General features: G+C 52.8%; 1 protein-coding gene across 1 annotated transcript; it reads left to right on the top strand.

Annotated features, from left to right (window-relative positions):
• SLC25A14 (solute carrier family 25 member 14) lies at positions 1-9,744 on the top strand. The gene is made up of 6 exons (XM_050965231.1): positions 1-72; positions 1,710-1,844; positions 4,339-4,463; positions 5,554-5,689; positions 6,241-6,321; positions 9,273-9,744. The coding sequence occupies exons 1-6, from the start codon at positions 1-3 to the stop codon at positions 9,312-9,314; spliced, it is 591 nt and encodes a 196-aa protein (XP_050821188.1). The 3' UTR covers positions 9,315-9,744.
• The last annotated feature ends 6,529 nt before the right edge of the window (positions 9,745-16,273 follow it).

The following is a 16,273-nucleotide window of genomic DNA, read 5'->3' as shown; positions in this document are numbered from 1 at the left end:
ATGGTCAATGATGGTTCGAGTTTCGTCTGGAGGAGAAGGAAGCAGACTGGGTTCGGGTCAGTGGAGGATTGGGTTTGTCTGGGGAGCGGAAGGGAAGCTGTCAAGGTTCCTTCCCCACTCTGAACTTTAGGGTACAAATGTGGGGACCTGCATGGACACTTCTAAGCTTATTTACTAGCTTAGATCTGGTAACTCTAACACCATCCAGAAATTTTAGTGTCTGGAGCACTTCCTGTCCCCCCAAAACTTCCCTCCCTGAGTGGCCTTGAGGGACTTCACCAATTCCCTGGTGAACACAGATCCAAACCCCTTGGATTTTAAAACAGGGATAAATTAACCATCCCCCCTCCTTTCCCCCACCAATCCCTGGTGAGTCCAGATCCAATCCCCTTGGATCTTAAAACAAGGAAAAATCAATCAGGTTCTTAAAAAGAAAGCTTTTAATTAAAGAAGAAAGGTAAAAATCATCTCTATAAAATCAGGATGGAAAATACTTTACAGGGTAATCAAATTCGTATAGCCCAGAGGAACCCCCTCTAGGCTTCGGGTCAAAGTTACAGCAAGCAGAAGTAAAATCCTCTCAGCAAAAAAAAAGGACATTTACAGCTTGAGAAAACAAAAATAAGACTAATCTGCTTTGCCTGGCTATTACTTACAATTTTGAAACATGAGAGACTGATTCAGAAAGATTTGGAGAGCCTGGATGGACGTCTGGTCCCTTTTAGTCCCAAGAGCGAACAACAACCAAAACAAAAAGCACAAACAAGGACTTCCCTCCACCCAGATTTGAAAGTATCTTGTCCCCTTATTGGTCCTCTGGTCAGGTGTCAGCTAGGTTCACTGACTTCTTAACCCTTTTCTGGTAAAAGAGTCATTAACCCTTAACTATCTGTTTATGACATCACTGGGAAGATCGTGTTTGTCTGGGGAGCGGAAGGGAAGCAGACCGGATATGGTCAATGATGGTTCGAGTTTGGCCTGGAGGAGAAGGAAGCGGACTGGGTTAGGGTCAGTGGGGGATTGGGTTTGTCTGGGGAGCGGAAGCGTCACTGGGAGTTTGGGTTTGGCTAAGGAGTGCAAGGGGAGCAGACTGGGTTCGGTTACTGGGAGGATTGGGTTTGGCTGGGAGTGGAAGGGAAGCAGACCGGATTTGGTCAGTGATGGTTTGAGTTTGGCCGGGAGAAGGAAGCAGACTGGGTTTGGGTCAGTGGGGGTTCAGGTTTGGCTGGGGAATGTAGGGAAGCAGACCGGGTTTGGTCACTGGGAGGATCGGGTTTGGCTGGGGAGGGGAAGGGTCACTGGGAGTTTGGGTTTGGCTAAGGAGTGCAAGAGGAGCAGACTGGGTTCGGTTACTGGGAGGATTGGGTTTGGCTGGGAGCGGAAGGGAAGCAGACCGGATTTGGTCAGTGATGGTTTGAGTTTGGCCGGGAGAAGAAGGAAGCAGACTGGGTTTGGGTCAGCGGGGAATCGAGTTAGGTGGGGAAGGGAAGCAGACTGGGTTCAGTCCGTGGGGGTTCAGGTTTGGCTGGTGCAGACCTGGGTTCGGTTCCTGGGAAATCGGGTTTGGGTGCTGGGAGCGGTGAGGGGCAGTTGGATTTGCCGCAAGGTGAAATGGGCACTATCTTCTCCAGTCCCTGGCATGCAGCAGCAGCGGGCCAAGTGCACTTGGAACAGGGCAATGGGAGCATGTGGCCTGCTTTGCCTTCAAGAGTCTGTCCTGCGCCTGGACTAGGGAGTTGAGTGCTGGGCTCTCGCTCCACTGGAAGGCAGGCAGGACTGTGAAGGCAGAGAATGGCAGCTTCATCGATATCTACCAGCAGGAAGGCACACGGGGGCTCTGGAGGGTAAGCACCCACTGCTGAGAGTCCTTTCTACTCAAGCAGCAGAAGAGTAAGCTGCTTCCTCAGCTGCCATTTGCTGACTAAAGCCAGGTGGTGAGTTCACCTTCTGATCCCAGTGTGCTGCTATCCCTTGGTGTAAGTGAAGCATCTGGAGAGTGAACGGGCCAAGGACAGGAGCAGCCTTGCTGTTTTGTCTGCTGTCCATGGGGAAACTGTGGCTAGAGTCACCATGTATGTGCTGGATGGGACACAAACAGGATGTGAATGGGGCAGGTCCCCTCATGCACAGAGTGCAGACTTTTCCAAAACCTGCCCCTTTCCCAGAATATACAGCTGCAGAATAGTTAACGTGGAGCAGGGTCAGGCAGTTTGCTTCTCTCTGCAGGAGTCTTTTTTCTTCCCCCTAGCTCACCTCTTGAAGAGTGACTCAGCCTGGGTATCTCTGAGTGGGTTTTGAGCACACAGTGAGGTTAGCGGGGAGGAGTCTGCAGAGCTCAGCAGAATAGCTCGTAGCCTCCTCATAGAATCCTGAGGCTGAGCATGCCGTCAGGAGGAGGAATTCTCAATGTTAGCAAGTGTTTCCCTTGAATGTCCTCACCAGAACACTTCAATATAAAGACACAAATTGTTTTAAGGCAAGAAAATCCACAATTAATGTTCTACACCAGCTTCAGCTCTGCCTCGTGTCCAGCTTGAGACCCCCTATCCCTTGTTACCTGAAATCTGTCCTGTGTGTATGAATGACAGCAGGATGGCAGCTTCCTGGGGACTGCTGGAAGGGCAGATTGTGAAGAAAGGATCCTGAGCTTAAAGGTGTTAGATTCTTTAGAGCCCACTTGTTACTGTTAGTGCGTTGAGGAGTTAGCCGCACTTGGGGTTTGTGATAAGATACTTGGGCCTGCTTTTACTATAGTGACCTCACTGTAGAAATCCTTCTATGAACTTCAACCAGCAAACCCAAACTGGAGAGAGCTCCAGTACTGGGATTGCCAAGTCAGATGGCTTTCCCAAATGGAGCATTCCCCTTTATCTCTTCCTTGAATTCAGTACAATCTTTCAGAGGGAAGATACATCTCTAAGTCGCTCACTTACTCCAGAGCCTTCTCATCTGGAAGGGAGAGACAGGGTAAGGAGTATCTCCACTGCTGGTTTTGGCTCAGTGGTTGCTGTTAAGATTATTCCTGCTCTCTAGACAAACGCACGCGAGAGGGAAGAGAGGATAGAAAAGAAAGGAAAACATCTGTCTCACGGACACGTGCTGCAGGCAGGATACAGTACACAGTCAGGTCAGTCACAAGTGGGTGCGTGCTAGCCCTGGGCTCAGCTCGTTCTCCTGGTCTAAGAGCTGGCAAGCCCTGGCCACCTCCTGCCATCTCTCCTTTGTGCTGAGGTGAGCGTTCTTGTGCTGCCTCAGCTTGTCATACTGGAGCTGGCCAAGTTTGGAAGTAGTTACACAGAAGCCGAAGAAGATAGGGAAGAGAATAGACATGAAACAGCTCATGAGGGATGGGCAGTGGGATTCTTAAATCAACCTCCCTAAGGTCATTGCAGTTTGATGTGGTCTGAGAGCTGCATCTCCTGATTGGCCTGTTTGCCAGCTGGATGTACTGAAGAATTCCCCCAGCATCCGCAGGCCAAAGGGTTTTCCTTTGGTTAATATAGTGGCCTCCAGGACATTGATGCCCTTACACTTCTCTGCAGTGCCCAGAAGGGGCAGCCATCACTGTCCCATCTACTCTGCCAGTCCATTGCCCATGGTTTTTCTCTAACCCAGGAATTTCTCATACATTGTTGTGAAAATGGGTCACCTGTTTGGAGTCCTTGAAGTTTGCTTTGCAGTCAGTTCAGGTGGCTCTTTCCAACTTACTCTTGTTTCCTTCAGCTGTTTTATAACCTATTCTCAGGCCAGAGCGACCTTCTGCCAGCTCAGCCCAGCTTGTGCAAGTCTAATGAAGCATGAAGGACTCCCAGATCATAGGCCTTGGTGCAACAGAAACTGGGCTCCTAGCACCTCCCTGCCATGTTGACAGGAAGGACATGGCCCCTGCATAGCTGCATCTTGTTTCTGGTTAATCTCTGCTGGCATCTAGTTTTGTTGGGTGCTGCCCAGTGGGAGAAGTTGAGTGATTTGAGAGCTTCAGCTGGGATCTCGGGGGGCAGGTGAAGAGCCTGATCCAGCCAGGCTACAGGCCAGGGGGCAGAGTAGCAGGACACACAATTCATGTCGCTAGTAAAGTGAAACCAGGCTGGAGGGAGCATAACTCTTTAAAACCAGAAAAGAGAGTCATGCCCAAAGGGAGGAGGGCTCTGGGAGTAAAACCAAGATAAAGCAGGATTCCCTTATCCAAGGGTAAGTGCAGCTGGTGAACTAGGGGAGGCAGCCAGAAGGCCTTGTCAGTGGGCTGCAGGGCTGACTGCCATGGGAGGGCTTTGCAGAGTGTCTAGGAGGGAAGGGGGCTCTGCTTCCAGTGGTAAATTGAGTGCTTGTGTTTGGTAGGGTGTAGTCCCCACGGCGCAGAGAGCTGCCATTGTGGTTGGAGTGGAGCTGCCAGTGTATGACATCACCAAGAAGCACCTGATCCTCTCAGGGTTCATGGGGGATACGATCCTTGCCCACTTCATGTGAGTACCTGCAATCCCCTCTGCTCTCTTTGGATCCACTGAAGCTAGGCATTGCCAGTCAGACCTGCTGGAGAAGGGCAGGATGTAACAGTGCAGTGCAGCCTGTGATGTTAACTCTTGACCAGTACCTGGTTATGCTGAATACAATGCCAGCAGCTTGGCTAGATCCAACTCAAGAGGCAAGGACTGCAGCTTTGCCGTGGCATCCACTTCTTGGGGGGGTCTACAGAGAGCAGTTCAGCTGCCTGGCACGTGGGCAGTAGGGGGTGCAGGTCTCCTAGCTAGAATCCCAGTGGGACTTACAGGAGGAGAGGTGAAGGGGGTTGGGGGACAGGAATTCTGCAGAGCATGTGAAATGAGCTGCTGCATTCCTAGCTACTTTATTCCCCATTCCTCCTCTGCCCTGGCTTCTGATTCTAGGCTGTTGCTGCAGAGTGGTTCAGTGGGATGATTCTTTTGTCGGGGTTTCTTAGCTGGGGGTGGTATGGGGCACCCACTGAGTTTGCACCACGTGGCTGGAGGGAGGAAATCACCAGGTTACAGTGAGAGCAAGACAAGGGAGAGGAGTAGCAACATGGTTGCTTTTGCCTTGCTCTATGCCGCTGCCATTCTCAGTGTGGGTCTTCTACTCTTGCAGCACTCACTCTGCAGAAGCATCCCCAACTCCAACCCTGCACCCCGTCCTTGAATTCAGCCCCCGCAGGTTTCCTAAACCCACCTGCCATGACTGCAGTGCCACAGTCCTTGGCAGATCTCCATGGGTCATGGCAAGAAACTGCAGCTTGTCCCTGAGGCCAGATTTAGGAGAGGCTTGAAACATCTCCAGTGCCATGGGGCATTACAACCTCTGGAACTTGGATTTAGGAGGTGGTTGCTATGATAAATGTGCTTCTCCTGCCCGAGTGATAGTGTGCATCTTGCCTGCACCATGGGTTTCTGGATGGCAACAGAAAGCATGAGACCAGATTGAGCAAAACAAATTAGCTGCACTATGTTCTTGTGGGGAGTGCTCTCTCTGTGCCCTCAGGTCTGTCTGAGGCATGTCACCAGCCTGGGCCCAGAGCAGCCTCTAATGCTCTGATGCATTTAGTTCCAGTTTTACTTGTGGGCTGGCCGGAGCCATTGCCTCCAACCCAGTGGACGTGGTGCGAACGCGGATGATGAACCAGAGGGCAATAGTGGGGAGTGTGGAGCTCTATAAAGGCACACTGGATGGTCTAGTAAAGGTAAGAAGCCAGATAGTGTTGGGCAAGTGGGGTCACAGCCAGTTGAGCCTGAACAGGTTCTCATGTCGCATGTGACTCTGATCCCTGCAGCAAAAGGCACCAACCATGGAGCATTCTTCTCAGGGAGTGTCTTGCAGTGCAACAAACATGGACTTGAGGAGCTGCCCCTGGGCCTGCTCCTGTGAAATGGGACTCTGGGAGTAGTGGGAGAGACAGTCAGAGCAGGGACTGCCCAAGATCTTATTAATAGATTCCAAGGCCAGAAGGGACCATTTGTCCTTTAGTCTGACCCCCCGTATACAGGGCAGAGAACTGCCCTGAACTAATTCTTAGAGCAGCACTTTGAGAAGAACATCTTGCCTTGCACCAGCCCAGTTGAACTGGAGTTGGAGGATGTTACATTGTATGCGGGGAGGGGAGACCACATCTGTCTCTTCAGGAATGGGCAAAAGCAGCTACTGGAGTCGTAGCAGGAAGCACCCTGTTTCATTGTGCACTTAATCAGGAGCTTGGGGAGCATTTCATGGTCACTTTGTCTCTCTCTTCTCCAGACATGGAAGAGTGAGGGCTTCTTTGCACTCTATAAAGGGTTCTGGCCCAACTGGCTCCGGCTTGGCCCTTGGAATATCATTGTATCCTTTAAAGAGTGACTGGGTGACAGTGTGGGTACAGCTAGCTGGAGAAAGGCCAGGACATAAAGAACTACGCAAGGCAGAAATGGTTCTTGCTCTGGACCGGTACCATTGTCCCCATTAACCAAATCAAGTCATGGCTCTGTCTCCCCTGCAGTGACCCACTCAGATGTACTCCCTGCCCTTCATGGACAGTGATCGTGCAGGATACAGTGCAGCTGCAACCTACTGTATGGCCAAGAAACCAGCAGGGGGCGCATTGTAGCTTCTAATGTAGTCTGCTGAGTGGCTACTCCTTTGTCCCAGTTGTGTCACAAGAGCAGGGAGTTCTGCTATGGCTTCATAATTGTAAGGAACCTTCATTAGAGTGAGCACCTTGAACTGCTTTGTTTGAGGGTCCCCATATTTGTTCTGAGTCCTTTGGGGCTAGCAGTCTCTGGGCAGGCCCCTGCTTTTGGGATGAAGTCTGGGGAAAGCCTTGGGATGCATGGGACAGGTGATCGGAACAGGCACTGTTTGCAGATAAATGTTTGCAGTTATCCTGTACCTCAAGCTCTGTACAGCCTTGTACTGGACCCTTTTTTCTTTTCTGAAAAATGTGTCCTCCCAGTGTGGGAAGCACATGTGCTGGAGAGGCAGAGGTGGCCAGCTGAGCCCTCTATCCTGTCCCACCTGTTTGGGAGGGTTAGAGACTTCCCTCTGCTGGGCTTCCCTGGGGTTCGACAACTCCCCTTCCCCATGTGCAGGCTGTTTCTAGTCCTAGTGCCCCCTCAAGGAAGGCTTCCGGTGGTATTTTCCTCTTGGAAGTGGCAGTGTGGCCATGCCATGTGTTGGCATTCAGCTGTGTTGCGGTAACCCCTAACACTACTGTAGGAGAGATTCAACCAGACTTTGCCTTGCAGATTTTCTGTCCTTCTGTGAGCATGTGGCAGGGAATGGGGCCAACAGGACTAACCTGTTCCAGGAAGTGTACTCTAGAGAACTCCTACCTGCTGGGTGCAGCCCTACACCATTCAGACATAGCTGCCAAAATAACAGTCAGCCACAGCAGTTTGCTTACCAGTCATGTGACCAGTAGAGCTGAAAATCTCCATGTACTTTCCTCCCATACAAACCTGTCCTCAGCTGCTTCCGCCGCCTCACTGGTGACCTTTGCAGCATGCCTTGGAACCTCAGCACATTAGGGCTATTGGGGCCTTGTCAGAGAGTGATCGCAAGAAAAGAGGCCCTAACAGAGAACGCTCACCCAGCCCAAGAATCTCTGTTGGTGGCAGCATGGAATGGGCAGAGGGGTGTCTCAAGTAGGCAGCTCCCAAGCAGTTCAGGGCCTTATAGGCCAAAACACATGTTAAACTCATGATCTGCACTGGCTGCCTATTGGAGGGTGGTATCATGAGCTGCCACTAGTGGCACTGCTTAGCAAATGGGCCTGCATTGTGCACCAACAGTTTCCAGATAGATGAAGTGCAGCCCGATGGTAAATTGAACTGCAACAATTCAAGCTTAAGGAGACAATGGCCTAGATCACAATAGCAAGGTCCATATTTGAGAGAATTACCCATCTACAGCTGGCCAGGAGATGGGATAAGCTACCCTAGTCACTGCTGCATTGGGACCATCCAGCAGCAGGTGAGCATCCACCATAGCCCCCATTCCATAGACAAGTAACACATCTTCAGCAATCATCCTCGATCACAGGGGAGATACTGGCCTTGCCATAACTGTGGGTTGCTTCCTCCCAGCAACACCTGTCTGGATTGAGCTTCAGCCAGCTAGCTTTCATCCATACCCTAGTCTCCTCCAGATGCTGGCCCAGGTATTCAAGCAGCAGTGACAGGTGAAGGTGGGCGTAATCAGCATGCGAAGAGCACTGCAGTTTATGACTCCTTGTTAACACACCCATTGTGGCTATTAGGAATGTCTACAGAGCCCGAGCTCCAGCCCAGCCACAACTTCCAAGCACTGTCTGTGCAGCTCCTTTTAGAGCTAGCATGAGCCCCACAAGCGCACGTGTGTCCATCCATGCTGGGAGGGTCACTGCCATGGGCTGTGTAGATACAGCCTCAGACACCTGGCTGGAAACCTGTGGAACTCCTTCACCACCCTCCAAGCGATTAGTGTTAGAACTCAGAGGAGGAGGAATGGGGCATTCCAGCTTGGTTGCCTCTGCAGGATTTAATACCACTAGTACTGTTTCTTACTGTACTTGTGCAGTGGGAAGGGGTAGCGGTGCCATTGGCAGAGAGGCACCACTGGGCCTGTGAATCTGCCCCATGAGACAGCATGTAGCCAAGCATCTAGCCAAGCCCTGTGCCCTGACTGGCTAGGGGTAAGGGGTGATGTGTGGCAGCTCTTTGCAGTTAAGTAGCCCAATGAGAAGGTTACCTGCAGGCTTCTCACATCGTGCTTTAACTGCCCAAGCACCTATAGCTTCATACAGAATGTGGCTTTGTGTAGGTGGAGGAAATGCTTGTTGTGTCTGTGGAGGAATGTGTGACCACTCTGCAACGGGGCTCCTTTCCACAAGGGGAGTGTGTGCCCGTAGAGTTCTGCAAAGGGACTGGTGGTGTGGGAGGTGGGCACCCTAACAGACATTACAGATTAACCCTAGAAACACCAGTGCAGGGCTTCCAGTGACCCAAACCCTTCAGTGGCTTCTACTGGGGCTCACAGGCTCTCAGAATGGCCCAGCGAGCCCTGGTTCCAGGGAGTTGTCTGCAGCTCCCACCTATGGGATATCTCTGAGACAGCTGGCCCTGTGTGCAGTGTGGGGGAGCTCCTTGGAGTGACTGACACTGGAGCTCAGTGATGATTTCCATGCTGGTTGTGAGGGTGGAGCTGCTCTGGCTTCCCTGCTGCATATAGACTTTGGTCAGCAGCAACTGGAGTCATCAGGAGCTTGGGCGGGGCTGCATGAGCATGTTGGCCCTGTTCCTTGACATGTCCCCCAGTTTTTTATCACATATGAGCAGTTTAAGCGACTCCCATTCTAGGGCTGCCTCCAATCCACGAGCACAGCCTCCAAGACGTGCAGTTGGGAATGAGCAGCCCGAAGTTGCCACCCCTTTTTTTCACTCATTTCATCTCCCTGTGTCTTGATGTCTTGGCATGCATGGATTGGGACCCGCAGTCCACTGAACATCAGGTCCTTGGAGCACATCCTGCCTGCAGTGGAGAGGAGCCAGAGGAAGAGGTTGTGTGTTCTAGGGGAAGTATTAACTGTACCAGTGTCTGGGCCTGAAGCGGTGTCTTCTGTGAAGACTAGTGAGGTGCTGTGGCCTTGCAGTATGGGTGTGGTATGTGCTGGTTGGGCAGGTGCACATTGCTGTACCCTGCCTGATGGGCAGGACAGAAGATGGAGCTGGAGGGGGGGTGGCCATGTTTTCCTGCAGACCTGTAACCTCATTAAACTATTTATTGATAGGGCTGTCTGGGTTTGTCTGTTGTTTTTGTGTGGGTGTGAGTCCCACAGCAGATGGCCTGTCTCTGCCCTTGGAGAGGAAAAGGAGGAACCATTTATTGCAGCTGCAGTGTCTGATTTTCTTAGAATATACGCTGCACTTTTTATAGCACCTTCCAGTGATGGGCCCCAGCCCTCCTTTAACTTGGGAAACAGGCCCCAAATGCCTGGAGTTTTGCCCAGTATGAATCTAGGAATGTCAGACATGGAACTTGAGACTCCTGACTCCCTATCTGCTCCTTTACCTACTAAATAAGTGGTGCCCAAACTGTGGGGAGCACCCCCCTAAGGGCATGGAGGAATGTCTGGGGTGTATGGGGCAGAGAGGGAGTGCCACCCAGCTTTGCTCTGCCTCTCCAAACCAGCTCCTACTCATAGACTTTAAGGTCAAAAGGGATGTCAGGGTATAATTCCCCACTCTGAACCTTAGTGTCCAAAAGCTGGGGTACCAGCATGAATTCCTCTAAGCTCAATTACCAGCTTAGTACTTGCAGCGCTGATACCAACCAGGAATTCCAGTGCCTGGTACACTCTGGTCCCCCCCAAAACCTTGCCCGGGGAACCCCAAGACCCAGACCCTCTGGATCTTAACACAAGGAAAGTAAACCCTTTCCCTCACTGTTGCCTCTCCCAGGCTTCCCCTCCCTGGGTTACCCTGAAAGATCACTGTGATTCAAACTCCTTGAATCTTAAAACAGAGAGGAAAATTCACCTTCCCTCCTCCTTCTCTCTCCCCCCTCCCAGACTCTCTCTGAGAGAGAAAGTAATCCTAACACAGAGAGAAAATTAACCTTTCTCTCCCCCTTCCCTCCTTTCTCCCCACCAGTTCCCTGGTGGATCCAGACCCAGTCCCCTGGGGTCTCAACCTGAAAAAAACAATCAGGTTCTTAAACAAGAAAAGCTTTTAATTAAAGAGGGAAAACTAGTAAAAATTATCTTTGTAAATTTAAGATGGAATATTTTTTCAGGGTCTTTCAGCTATAGACACTGGGAATACCCTCCCAGCCTAAGTATACAAGTACAAATTAAACTCCTTCCAGCCAAATACACATTTGCAAATAAAGAAAACAAACATAAGCCTAACTCGCTTTATCTACCTAGTACTTACTATTCTGGACATATAAAAGATTGTATCAAAGAGATTGGAGAGAAACTTGGTTGCACGTCTGGTCACTCTCAGAACCCAGAGAGTACCACCACCGAACACTAACAGCACACACAAAAACTTCCCTCCCTCAAGATTTGAAAGTATCCTGTCCCCTGATTGGTCCTCTGGTCAGGTGACAGCCAGGCTCACTGAACTTAACCCTTTACAGGCAAAAGAGACATGAAGTACTTCTGTTCTATTAACCCTTGACTATCTGTTTATGACAAGGGACCATTATGATCATCTAGTCTGACCTCCTTCACAATGCAGGCCACCGTCTCACCCACCCACTCCTGTAACAAACCCCTAACCTGAGTTATTGAAGTTATTGAAGTCTGAGTTATTGAAGTCCTCAAACTGTGAAGACCTCAAGCTGCAGAGAATCCTCCAGCAAGTGACCCGAGCCCCATGCTGCAGAGGAAGGTGAAAAACCTCCAGGGCCTTTACCAATCTGTCCTGGAGGAAAATTCCTTCCCGACCCCAAATATGGCAATCAGTTAAACCCTGAGCATGTGGGCAAGACTCACCAGCCAGCACCCAGGAAAGAATTCTCTGTAGTAACTCAGATCCCACCCCATCCAACATCCCATCACAGAGCACTGGGCATACTTACCTGCTGATAATCAAAGATCAGTTGCCAAATTAATTTCCAAAATTAGGCTATCCCATCATACCATCCCTTCCATAAAGTTATCAAGCTTAGTCTTAAAGCCAGATATGTCTTTTGCCCCCACTACTCTCCTTGGAAGGCTGTTCCAGAATTTCACTCCTCTAATGGTTAGAAACCTTTGTCTAATTTCAAGTCTAAACTTCCTAGTGTCGAGTTTATATCCATTTGTTCTTGTGTCCACATTGGTACTAAGCTTAAATAATTCCTCTCCCTCCCTAATATTTATCCCGCTGATATATTTATATAGAGCAATCATATCCCCCCTCAAGCTTCTTTTGGTTAGGCTAAACAGGCCAAGCTCTTTGAGTTTCCTTTCATAAGATAGGTTTTCCATTCCTCGGATCATCCTAGTAGCCCTTCTCTGTACCTGTTCCAGTTTGAATTCATCCTTCTTAAACATGGGAGACCAGAACTGCACACAGTATTCCAGATGAGGTCTCACCAATGCCTTGTATAACGGTACTAATACCTCTTTATCTTTGCTGGAAATACCTTGCCTGATGCATCCTAAAACCGTATTAGCTTTTTTAACGGCCATATCACATTGGTGACTCAGTCATCCTCTGATCAACCAATATTCCGAGGTCCTTCTCCTCCTCTGTTACTTCCAACTGATGTGTCCCCAATTTACAACTAAAATTCTTATTACTCCCTAAATGCATGACCTTGCACTTTTCACTATTAAATTTCATCCTGTTACTATTACTCCAGTTTACAAGGTCATCTAGATCTTCCTGAATGATATCCTAGTCCTTCTCCGTGTTAGCAATACCTCCCAGCTTTGTGTCATCTGCAAACTCCAGCTGCAGCTCTACTTCGCCCCCAGCCCAGGTCTGCCCTCATTCTTTTCCGCCCCCATACTTGCTCCTGTTCTAGTCCCAGCCCCTCCCTAACCCCAATTCTGCCCCCAGCTCTGCTATCCGCCCAAGTTTCTGCTGAGCCAACTGTGCAGTAATGGGGAGGAGGTGTGTGTGTGGTGGGGGGGCAGATTCCATTACTGGTAAGGGGGGGTGAGGAGATGACTGGAAAAGTTGGGCACCACTGCGCTATATTGTGCTGCCCCTAATACTGAGTCATTCTGAAATACTGGCAAGAAAGCACTTGAGACAAAGCAGAGCAGAATAACGTGGAAGAACTCCATGCTCAAAACATCCAGGCTGGGGCAGATCAGGAATATTGAAAGGACATGGGGTTTTCATTCCCTGTGGTTCAGTAAATCTAGATAAATCTAGGAGAGTTGTATATGTTCTTGTTGCATATTTGATCATTGCTTTCTGGTTCTGGGAGCTGCAAGTGTGGTTCATCACTGAAAATGGGTCTTCCTTCTTAAGCAGATATCGTGTGTGTATCGGTGGATCTGCTCATTGTGGTGTCAAAAGTAAGATGTTACTTTTCTGATTCCTTGCAGGCCATCAGAGGCTGGTTCAAAAAGTCTTGGTCAGTTGCACGTTGGCATACCCCTCAGGACAACAGGTCTGCACAGGCATCAGTGAGGGTAGGAGTTGCCCGTGGAACCTTTGTGCTGCATGGGAGGAAAGCCAAGCTTGCAGCAGCCCCACATGAAAGCTCTGTCTTTTATTTACATAGTAGGGCCACTTGCACAGGATTCAGTGTGGGTATGTCTTGTACCTATTGGGCTCCGGGAAGTGGGCGGGCGGAAGCCCGCTCACTGCTAAAGGATCCACCCCCCCCAGCCTAAAGGGAGGATCTACAGGACCTCAAAACCCAACTGATGTCAGGGGACAACTAATAAAAGAACAGGGACAGGAGTGCGGTCAAAGGGTCACAATAAGGGAACCTGACGGGGACACCGAGCAGAGAACCCCAGACAGCGCCCATTACTCCTCGAAGGCATCAAGGGAACCAGTGGACGCCGCCCAATGGAACTCCGCCCGGATACGTGAACGGACCATGGATCGAAAACAAGCCCCACAGTCACCGGAGCCTCCATTGGCCAACCTCCGCTCCCTGGTCGTGTAGATGGCCTTTTTAGCCAGAGCGAGGAGGAGGTTGACCAGGAGGTCCCATGACTTTGTGGGGTCACGGACAGGAAGTGTGTAGAGAAGGAGGTGAGGGGAAAAATGCAGCCAGAAACACAACAGGAGATTGGTGAGGAGCCGGTATAGGGGCTGCAACCCGGCGCACTCCAAGTAGACGTGCGCCAGGGTCTCCCTCACGCCACAGAAGGGGCAGGTATCCGGGATGGGTAAACCGCGACAAGTACACGCCCGTGCTCAGGGCCCCATGAAGGAGCCGCCAACTGATATCCCCGGTGGGTCTTGGGACCAAGGTGGAGTAGAGGCTGACCCACCGGGGCTCCTCACCCTCCAGAGGTGGCAGGAGGTCCCTCCACTTCGTATCGGGGCGGGACACGAGGGTGAGGAAGTGAAGGGTGTGGAGCACGAGCGCGTAGAGCTGCTTCCTAGGCGCGGTTTGGAAACGGACCGGCTGCAGGTCGTGCAGCCGGCTCGCGGAGAAGGGGTGGGCGGGCCGGTTGGGCCTACGGGGCAGGGGCCCGATGAAAAGGTCCGGAGGGCCTGGGGTAGGGGGTGGGCGGGGCGTGCCCTCCCGCAGGACCCGGTCGAGGTAGGCCCGAGCAGCGGGCGGCAAAGCGGCCTCCACCTCCTGGAGTACGCGCCGGGGAGTACAAGGTCTGGAGAGCCCCATGCGGTGAGCGAGCGTCAGGGGATCCAGCCAGCCTCCCCGGTCATAGTCCAGGAGATCTCCGACCCTGGTAGCTTCCGCCAGGACCAACCTCCGGCGCACCGCGGGGGACTCCGCCACCTGCACACGAAGCTGGGGATTGTGTAGCAGGGGCTCCGCGAGGAGGTCGGCCCCCGCGGTGGCCGCCACGGACCTGGTCGCAGAGAACAGCTTCCAGGTCCGGAGGAGGTCCTGGTAGAAGACCGGCAGCCCAGAGAGGTCTCGCGGAAGACCCCTCGGTTCGAGATAAAGGAGCTGCCGGTCGTATCGGAGTCCTCGGAGGCGGCGCAGGAAGGCGTGCGCCAGGACTCTCCATGCCGGACTACCTGCACCATAAAGAAGTCTCTGCAGTGCCTGGAGGCGGAAGACATGAACCTGAGTGCGCAGGCACTTCAGGCCCTGCCCTCCCTCCTCCAGGAGCAGGTGGAGTACCCCTGCAGGGACCCAGTGCCGTCCTGGCCAAAAGAACTCCAGCACCACCCTCCGGAGGTCGGCCAGGAAGCCCGGGGCCGCGACCAGTGTGTTGAGCCAGTACCAGAGCTTGGACAGGACTAGTTGGTTGAGCACCAGTGCCCTCCCTTGAAGAGAAAGGCACCGGAGGAGTCCTGTCCACTTCCGGAGCCGCTCCGCCACCCTGCCCTGCAAACTGTGCCAGTTCTCCGGCGGAGACGGATGCGTGGCAGAAAGGTAAACGCCGAGATAGAGCAGCGGACCCGCGCTCCACTGGATGGCCTGAAGCGCGGGTGGGAGGGAGCCTGCCTGCCACCCGTCCCCGACCACCAGGCCAGAGCTCTTGACCCAGTTGACCCGGGCGGAGGAGGCCGCCGAGTACACCGCCTGGCAAGCCTCCACCCGCGCCAAGTCGCCTGGGTCCTGGACCACGAGGAGCACATCGTCGGCGTACGCCGACAGGACCAGCAGCAGCTCCGGCTCCCGAAGCACCAACCCCGTCAACCTCCTGCGGAGGAGACAGAGGAAGGGCTCGATGGCCAGAGCGTACAGCTGGCCCGAGAGGGGGCACCCCTGCCGCACTCCCCGCCCGAAGCTGACCGGCTCGGTCAGGGTCCAGTTGAGCCTGACCAGACACTCCGCGGAAGCGTACAGCACCCGGAGAAAACCCACAAACTGGGACCCGAAGCCCAACGCTCGCAGAGTGCCCAGGAGATACCCGTGGTCCACCCTGTCGAACGCCTTCTCCTGATCCAGGGACAGGAGGGCGAACGACAGACCATCCCTGCACCCAAGCTCCAAGAGATCCCAGACCAGATAGAGGTTATCGAAGATGCTACGGCCCGGGACGGTGTAGGTCTGGTCTGGGTGGATCACGTCCTCCAGCACGGACCCCAGAGGCAGCGAGATGGCCTTGGCGATGATTTTGTAGTCCGCGCTGAGGAGCGAGACGGGACGCCAATTCCGTAAATCGCGGAGGTCCCCCTTCTTCGGCAATAAGGCGAGCACAGCTCGCCTGCACGAGAGAGGGAGGACCCCGCCCTGCAAGGACTCGGCCCAGACGACGGCCAGGTCTGGGCCGAGGACGTCCCAGAACACGCGGTAGAACTCCACGGTCAGCCCGTCCATGCCCGGAGACTTGTTGGTGGGCATGCGACGGAGGGCGTCCGAGAACTCGGCCAGAGAGAGAGGCAGCTCTAGCCGGTCCCGGGCGCCCGCGCTGAGCGTCGGGAGCCCGTCCCAAAGCACTTTGCGAGCGGCAGGATCGGTCGGATCCGGAGAGAAAAGGTGCACGTAGAAGGTCCGGGCCCTCTCGCACATCTCCGCCGGATCCGTGAGGGGGGTGCCGTCCTCCGCCAGAAGGCAGGTGACGTGCTTCTTGGCCCCCCTCCATTTCTCCAGGGCGTAGAAGAAGCGGGAGCCGCGATCCATCTCCCGCAGGAGGCGGATGCGGGAGCGAACAAAGGCGCCCCGAGCCCGATGGTCCTCCAGGACCCGGAGCTCCTCCCGCTTCTCCTGGCAC

Source organism: Gopherus flavomarginatus, chromosome 8 (assembly GCF_025201925.1).
Source record: "Gopherus flavomarginatus isolate rGopFla2 chromosome 8, rGopFla2.mat.asm, whole genome shotgun sequence".
Lineage (NCBI taxonomy): Eukaryota > Metazoa > Chordata > Testudines > Testudinidae > Gopherus > Gopherus flavomarginatus.
The sequence above is the reverse complement of the archived record's forward strand: the minus strand, read 5'-3'. Positions and strand labels throughout refer to the sequence as shown.

What these genes read in the sequence shown, in the direction of transcription:
- SLC25A14 (XM_050965231.1), top strand. Translation starts at nt 1, where the DNA reads ATGGTCAATGATGGTTCGAGTTTCGTCTGGAGGAGAAGGAAGCAGACT. An exon ending in TCGGGTCAGTGGAGGATTGG is followed by an intron (nt 73 to 1,709) that starts GTTTGTCTGGGG and finishes TTTGCCTTCAAG; the next exon opens with AGTCTGTCCTGCGCCTGGAC. An exon ending in CACTGGATGGTCTAGTAAAG is followed by an intron (nt 5,690 to 6,240) that starts GTAAGAAGCCAG and finishes TCTCTTCTCCAG; the next exon opens with ACATGGAAGAGTGAGGGCTT.